At 36.0% G+C, this 7,579-nt stretch overlaps 1 protein-coding gene across 4 annotated transcripts in view; it reads right to left on the reverse strand.

Annotated features, from left to right (window-relative positions):
- The window catches only part of LOC149801837 (zwei Ig domain protein zig-8-like), a 127,692-nt gene extending 120,716 nt beyond the window's left edge, over nucleotides 1-6,976 (reverse strand). The window contains exon 1 of one of the 4 annotated variants that reach the window (XR_016420726.1): nucleotides 5,967-6,976. Coding sequence is in view for 3 of the 4 variants with exons in the window: in XM_089956209.1 (XP_089812335.1) it covers nucleotides 5,967-6,057 (91 nt within the window). In the remaining variant the exon portion in view is untranslated. The remainder of the gene's footprint in view (nucleotides 1-5,966) is intronic. The other 3 variants (XM_089956209.1, XM_089956211.1, XM_089956210.1) reach the window with 3 other exon arrangements.
- Nucleotides 6,977-7,579: the final 603 nt, after the last annotated feature.

Genomic DNA, 7,579 nt, shown 5'->3' on the forward strand with positions numbered 1-7,579 from the left:
AATACTTACTAGACTGATACCTACATTAGACAGAGATTGAATACTTACTAGATTGGTACCTACATCAAACTACTAGATTTGTACCTACATCAGACAGACATTGAATACTTACTAGATTGGTACCTACATCAGGCAGACATTGAATACTCACTAGATATTATATTAGTAACTCCATCATGACGTTGGTAGAGAAGGTGTTACCACTGGGCCATATCGTAAAGTACTGAGATCCCCGCCCTATAGCTGGCTATATACTTACCATACATGAAAAGAGAAATGCACACGTGTAACTGACATTTGACTCTGGGTCTGCCTTTGTAATATAGTTCACCAAAAGAAACAATTGTTGCGATAGGGTTAAAAAAATAATCAGAGAAGAGATCGGGTAGTTGCAATAAAAATTAAGTGTGTCAGTGTGTGTGAAATGGATTTGTAATGTATCTTTAAAAAAAATATCAGTCATGTCTGTAGGATGCCTGCAGTGTGGCAGTTTACAGTGATGTCTAGCCCTGGGGCATCATGCCGCAGACATGTAGTATGATGTCACAGCCAGCCACGTTACCCTGACACCAGGCAGACCAGTCCTAACACTAAAAAAATGCTGAGCGCCTAGCGAGGCAAATGTTAGTACCATTTTTATAAGTCAATGGTATGATTCGGCCGGGGTCGGAACCCGCGACCTTCCGCATTCGAGGTGGACGCTCTAAACACTATACCAAAGGAGCGGACCACAATTAAGTTAATTCTGACATAAGACTTCAATTATATATTATACTAAATGTATCAATTTTTATATTATACTAAATGTACCGATCTCGTAATCGGCAATTATTCTATATTTTGCGAAACGGGGGCACTAAATTACCTACCTTGCTGATTATTCCAAGCCTTTTTTCTTGCAAAGTCATCTTTTTAATAGTTGCAGTTTCTTAGGCCGGATTGGTAATTGTTAAATGTTATAAAAATGTTCTTTCATGAAACAATAAAACAATCTGCCTGTCTGTCACAATGAACGGATAGCAGGAATTTATCAAAATAATCGTAAAGTTATCGAAGAAACTAGCCCCCATTTTGGTGGTCATTAAACTAATTTGTTTTGCAGTAACTAAAATTGCATTAAATTGACCTGGCAATTACAGACAATACTTTTAGCACGAAGTTCGCTATTTTCAACTTTTATTATTACTTGTACACTTATTAATTTCATTTGAGGTTAAAAATGTTATTACAGTTAGAGTGTTAGTATCATTTATTTACACGAATATACTAATATACGAATATACTGTTCCCATATGTCAACACCGTATAAAGACGAGCTCATCACGACCCAATCATATCAGAGCCATGACGTAACTAACCAATATCTTTAATGGTTCTGGAATGCACGTGAGCTTTAAGGGTCTTAAATATATGACGGTTTCAAAATCAAAATCGTACCTGTGCAAAGTCATTTATCTTTTATTATCTGTAGTTTTGACTGGATTCAGGGGCGTCCAGTCCATATATGCGAACTAGGCGGGTGCCTAGGGCGCCAAATTTTGAGGAGAAATTATTCGGAGGTGGGGGTGGACTCCCACTGCATTGTTTGCCAAAGACGCAAATTGCTCTCAGCTATTCTAGGGTCACCCCTGAACGGATTATGATTCATTATGATATGTGACATGGGCTTTGTCGTCAGATACGGCTGGTTATGTGATATGAATGTTATAAATATAAGTAATTATTTGACTGTGAATGTGTCATGTTTGCTAAAACGTCACCAGCTTCAAAGTTTGGTTCCACGGAAAGTACATGTTCAATTTACGATTCAGTTACTGATAAAAATGCTATATGCATTGAATAATGCATGATACATTCTATCCATCAGCTGGACCGATTGAGACGTGGCTAAATGCAGTTTTTACCTGTATGATCTAGTGCTTTTGTTTACTCGATAGTTTAAATATAGGTTTTCATGAATGACATTAAGATGTCACAGACTTTACGATATGGATGAAAAAGAGTCCAAGGAACTCATAAGGCCGATGACGCACAACAGATGCAACGTTCAAAAGCTGAGAAACTTACATACCAGTCATCATAATATAACATTAGCATGTTTAAGCATTATTTTGACCATAGTAGACAACTGGTTAATTTGACTGGTATTGATAAATCAAAGGAAATTCCCCTCCTGTCCACAATTAGTCCGTGATATACAGCCTTGCAGAGAAGAATCCAAATGACCAATTACTTGACCATATTAGTTACTTTGTGAAAGAGCTAAACCGGCAACAGTAATAAAGATTCAAACAATGATTAAAAAATCAATAATTAATACTGGGTTCACATGATTTTTTTAAAACCTTTCTGAAATTTGCGTTAAGTCCCGCTGATATTCATTTCTCTACCAGCGTCTTATATAAGTAACCTTAATGTTTGAAAGTGTGTATGCATATTACTCAAATTAATAATAAAATGGGTTTTTCATTTAAGCCAAATGAATGTTATATTTGTTACTTTTTAGTCTCAGCTTTTCCAGATCAAAGTTAAGATGTATTTACAAAATTGTGGCACTGTTCATAGCAAAAATGCCAACATGTTTCACCACATTATGTAACACTGTATGACCACTCGGATCGGATCTGGGCAGAACTTAACAGCCATGCGCCATTCACCTGTAGGTAATGAGATATGGCGACGTTAATTATGGTTAATTGGGTCTTTTAGGAAAGCATATTAGTATTTCTATCAACGATTTTGTTCATCTGCCCCATGCGTATCATCTAGCTTTCTCCATACGTTGCGTACTTCGACACATATGGCATGCCCCTTTTATACCTTTCACAGCAAAACTTATCAAGGTCTGGTACACCAGATAATCTATTAAATTGGCCCTTGCTTATATTTGAATAAGATACGAATACAAATTAATGCTAATGATAATGCTAATAATAATAATAATAATAATAATAATAATTGATGTTTCTCGTGATGTTAACGATAAACTACCATGTCTGTAAAATACAAGCTACATCATTGACTAAAACTGATATTCTACTTCCGTTTATGCAGTTCTGCATGTTGTTATGTATATTAATAACGTGTGCTAATTTTTTTTGATAGTAGATTGTAAGGGTCATTAAGTAAATAGCGCATTAAATAGCTAATTTTTCATGTTTTTGAGTTTGTTCTGTAAGCTTTTTTTGTGACCTTTTGACCTTGGAAGGTGTAGAAGAAGTCTTGTTGACTAATTTTATCGGATTTGAGTTTAGGTCGTTGGTTTCCGACTCGGAAATTCTGGCCCACTTAAAGGACCTGGTCATGTTGACATGAAAGGCTATTTGCGCAGCCATTTTTTTTGTTTGGTTGTTTGTAGTCCTTTTTTGTGTGCTAGTTTTCATCTCGTTTTGCTGTTTTGTTAAATTCTTATTTCCATCCCATTAGGACCGGAAATGAATTTGAAATTTTTTGATGTTTTGGATGAGAATAGTTGTGAATGTTTAGGAATGAAAAGCTATTTTCGGCATTGTTTTCGAAGCCACTACTTGGAAGTTATTCATTAAAAAAAGAATAACAAAAAGTTCCTTACGAATTTACCATTTATAACTCCGAGCGAATTAGTTTAAACAGACTGAATTTACTAAATTATGCAAAAGGGTCGGGTTGCAATTTCATGGCCATCCAAACCTATTTATACTCTATTTTATCTTCACCATTTCGACCGCTCCGGTGGTCTAGTGGTTAGAGCGTCCGCCCCGGATGCGGGATATCGTGGGTTCGAACCCCGGCCGAGTCATTACCAAAGACTGCTAAAAATTGTACTAACAGATGCCTCGCTAGGAGCTCAGCATTAAGATGTAAGTGTTAGGACTGGTCGGGACTTCATACTACGTTTCTGCGACATGATGCCCCAGGGCTAGACATCACTTTAAACTGCCACACTGCAGACATCGTAGCGATATGACTGATATTTTTTTTTAAAGATACGTTACAAATCTAAATCACACACACACACACACACATCTTCACCATTTCTAGACTGGTCCCCATTTTTCAATATCATTAGTACAGCGAGTCCTTTAGACTATGTATTAGACTTTGCCGTTAAAATGTGTATTGGGTGCAAATGAAAAGATAATGCTATGTGCTGTCTGCTCCTACTTCGCATGTAAATCAGGGATTATCTATCAGGCGATTTTCATACTTAAAGTTTTGTATTAAAGTCTCTTCATTGGTTTCTGATTCTAGTATGAATAAAAATGTATTTTCGACCATAAGAAAGATCATAATAACAGGTGGTATGAGAGTATTAACGAGCGTCAGGCATACAAGAAATATCTCAGACTTATGTCGCATAATATTTATATTAAAAAAATTGTCAACAGTGGTATCCATTCAGGACCAATCCTTATAATGAAACAAGGTGGTATAATAATATTAAATCTTTCATCTCACAATTATTAACACAAGCGTATCTTACAATTATTGACACAAACTGTGTTGTTTAGAGGCAACATCTTCACACTATTTCAGTTACTCAGATGGTTAAACAGTTTTATTCTAATTCTTTCGTCAATCATAAAACAGTTTCACCAGCTCTAGCCATTGTTTTTGCCATGTTATCTTTGAATCTCTTTGGTCGAGAGTCGCACCCCTCCCCCCCCAACTACTCAACAGTACTAGTATTTAAATTCAACGAAGCGATTTGTATTGCATGCCATAGCTGGAATTGCTAAATTCACGTGTTTTATTACAATGAGAAGTTCTTTTAAATGACACCATATAGCGACTTTCTTTTGAATTCTAACCAAAGGTATGTACAACATCACTCAGCTATTGATGCATTCAGTACATATCTTTATCTCAACTGCATTAAGCAGTCAATTCCACATGCATTACATTAATAAAACAATATTTTTGTCGAATAGTGGCTATGGCAGCAGGTGAAGCAGTCGCTGAAAAATTAATGAGAGTTTGTTGTCATAGCCAGTCTGAGTTCTTTGCGGGGAAAGAAAACAATACCCTTTGGAAATATTGTCGATGTGGACTCCCATAATGGATTAAAAGTAGACGGTTTTCATTATAAGATTATGATTAATAACCTGTCGCATGCGATGTATGAAGCGCTTACAGATTCCCGCGAAATCAAGCTCTGTTTTTAAGCAACCGTTTAATAGATTTAGTTGAAATGAAGAATGAGAGCTATACAATCCCTTCAGATAAAATGGCTTTTGCGTAAAATATGTAATGTTATGTTTGTCTTTTAAGTGGTCCTAATACCAGGAATGTGCGTAAATAGCTTAAAAGAAAACCATACAGTGTGACAAAATGAAAATATACGACTTCACGATTCAGCAATCAAATGTTCTAAATAAGTATGAGATACTGATATGTACTGTGTTGTCTCTTACCGAATGTTCAAACGTTCGGTTTTGGGTTTAATTTTGAGGAAAGACAAGACATTCATATAAACAGTTATATCACTCAAGAAGTACTACTTTTTATTTTATTTAAGATGATAGTAGGACTTGGCACTGGCAACGCTAATATTACATTGTATCATTGTCTGTACGTTTGAAGACCCTTTCATTTGATACTTCCGAAAAATGTGTATTATTATGTAACTGGTTAATAAATAATTATTCAAATAGAATGTTGAATTTTTACTAACATTTGTCTGCATAGTACTCTTTAGTTTTACTTGACACATCATGTACTCTTAAATAGATTACTGAGAATTTTGTTTACAAATATTTATAAACCACACCCCATATTTTCCTATGTTTTAAACAGACCGTACTTTGATCAATGAATCTGATCTCTTTAGAACGAAATTGTTGAGATGGGCCACAATGTTATAGAAATCCGCAAGTTAGAAGCCTAGCAAAGGATCATTATAGTGTCTGTGATTCTAAATTGCTTGATGACTGTTTTTGTTCGGCTGTTATAGAAGATTAGATTGGAACAATACAAGAATTACTCACCAGTCAATACTCCAACTACCAGCAGCTTGACACAGATTAATGTCCGAGTCATACCGATGATAAGATCTATAGACGACATTGTAATATCCATAGGAATGCTAATCAAGTGAAGAACCTTTTTATGAATTCTATTCAGGAGTACTCCATGAAACTAAATTTCAAATGGGTAGCACTGCATTGGTAGAAAACGCCTGCAGTAGAGGTTTCTTTCCGCACTCTTCATCCATTTTTTATGGTATGAATTTCAAGTTGTTTACGTTTCCAGAATACTAAAACAAACGTGTCCTGCCACATAATTTCCTAGTAGAATTCATGAGCAGTCACCAATAGACTCTCCGAATATCATAAATTATTCCTGACGTCTTCAAAGACTCCTCTACGCCTCGTTTCTTCTTCCCTGATTATTTGCAAGGAGCACTGAAAGCGAGTCCACAGTTAACTCCAGGTTTGTCAACACAAAAATACCCTAGCATACATATATCCAAATGTTGCTGATAGTTCTTACTTTGAATTAAAGATTACGCCACAACGGTCTGAAAAGAACAGATTAAGTTTACTTTGCAATTATTCTTGTTTTCCAGTCCTCTCTCTGCCTATATAAGCGAACGCGCGTGTTCGCCTTGGTGTGCATATGCATTTTCTATTTTTATATCACCCGGTCATTGATGTCATGTATCTATCCATGCATATACACTGGAGTTCTGTCTACACCATCTTTCAGTATGTCTCTGCTTGTACTAGACAGCCAGCTCCTCTTTGCTTTTGTGTATTTAGTTAAAATATGACATTATAATTTATATAATACAAATCCAAGGAGAATAACTCAAGACGTTACAAGTCCTCTCAAATAGAATACAGCATTGTGAATAGTGAGATGGAACACACGCATATGTGTTCCGTAATACGCATCATCGACATAATGCCAGAGTCAGTAGCAGCGCACTGTTACTGTATTAGCATTGCTATTCGACAGGCGTAACGTGCAGACCGAACCAATAGCTCCATCGACATTGATTTCATCGTCTAATCGTCGTCGCTGTTATACCCCTGAGCGGCAAATGCAGCTTGCGCCGTTCAGCCCCACAGTAGATTAAATGATGATATCTACGTTTGAATGAAATACATATATTCCCATTAAGCAGAATGGTGGTTTGACAATAATACGTAATAGAATAAACTAAGTTGGTCTCATTGTTGGCTCAAGCTCTGGTAATTTATGGTTACTTCTGCATTTTCAATACAGAAATCTAACAAGCATTATTCATGCAAGCTACTTGGGTAGTGCAGTAAGTTTGAAAACCCGTCACTAAGTAAAACAGTGCACACAAAATAAAACTGCCCATTAAAGGGTGGCCTTGTAAATCTCTGTATGTCTTCATTATTGAAAAGTCAACTTGTCTTAGTGTGTGTGTGTGTGCGTGTGTGTGTGTAAACACATATTTAGACTAACTAGATGTTGTTCTTTGTAGTAATACATTTTGGGCTAAATAATTTAATTGTTTCTCACAGGTTAAATGAGACACTTTCCACCAAATTCTTCAAAACGTAAATAACGTTCACAGTCAAAGACTATCATATCTAACTTGTACATTGCTATTACCTAAGCCATATAC

Source organism: Sinohyriopsis cumingii, chromosome 4, assembly GCF_028554795.1.
Source record: "Sinohyriopsis cumingii isolate HCF-2022 chromosome 4, ASM2855479v2, whole genome shotgun sequence".
NCBI classification, from domain to species: Eukaryota; Metazoa; Mollusca; class Bivalvia; order Unionida; family Unionidae; genus Sinohyriopsis; species Sinohyriopsis cumingii.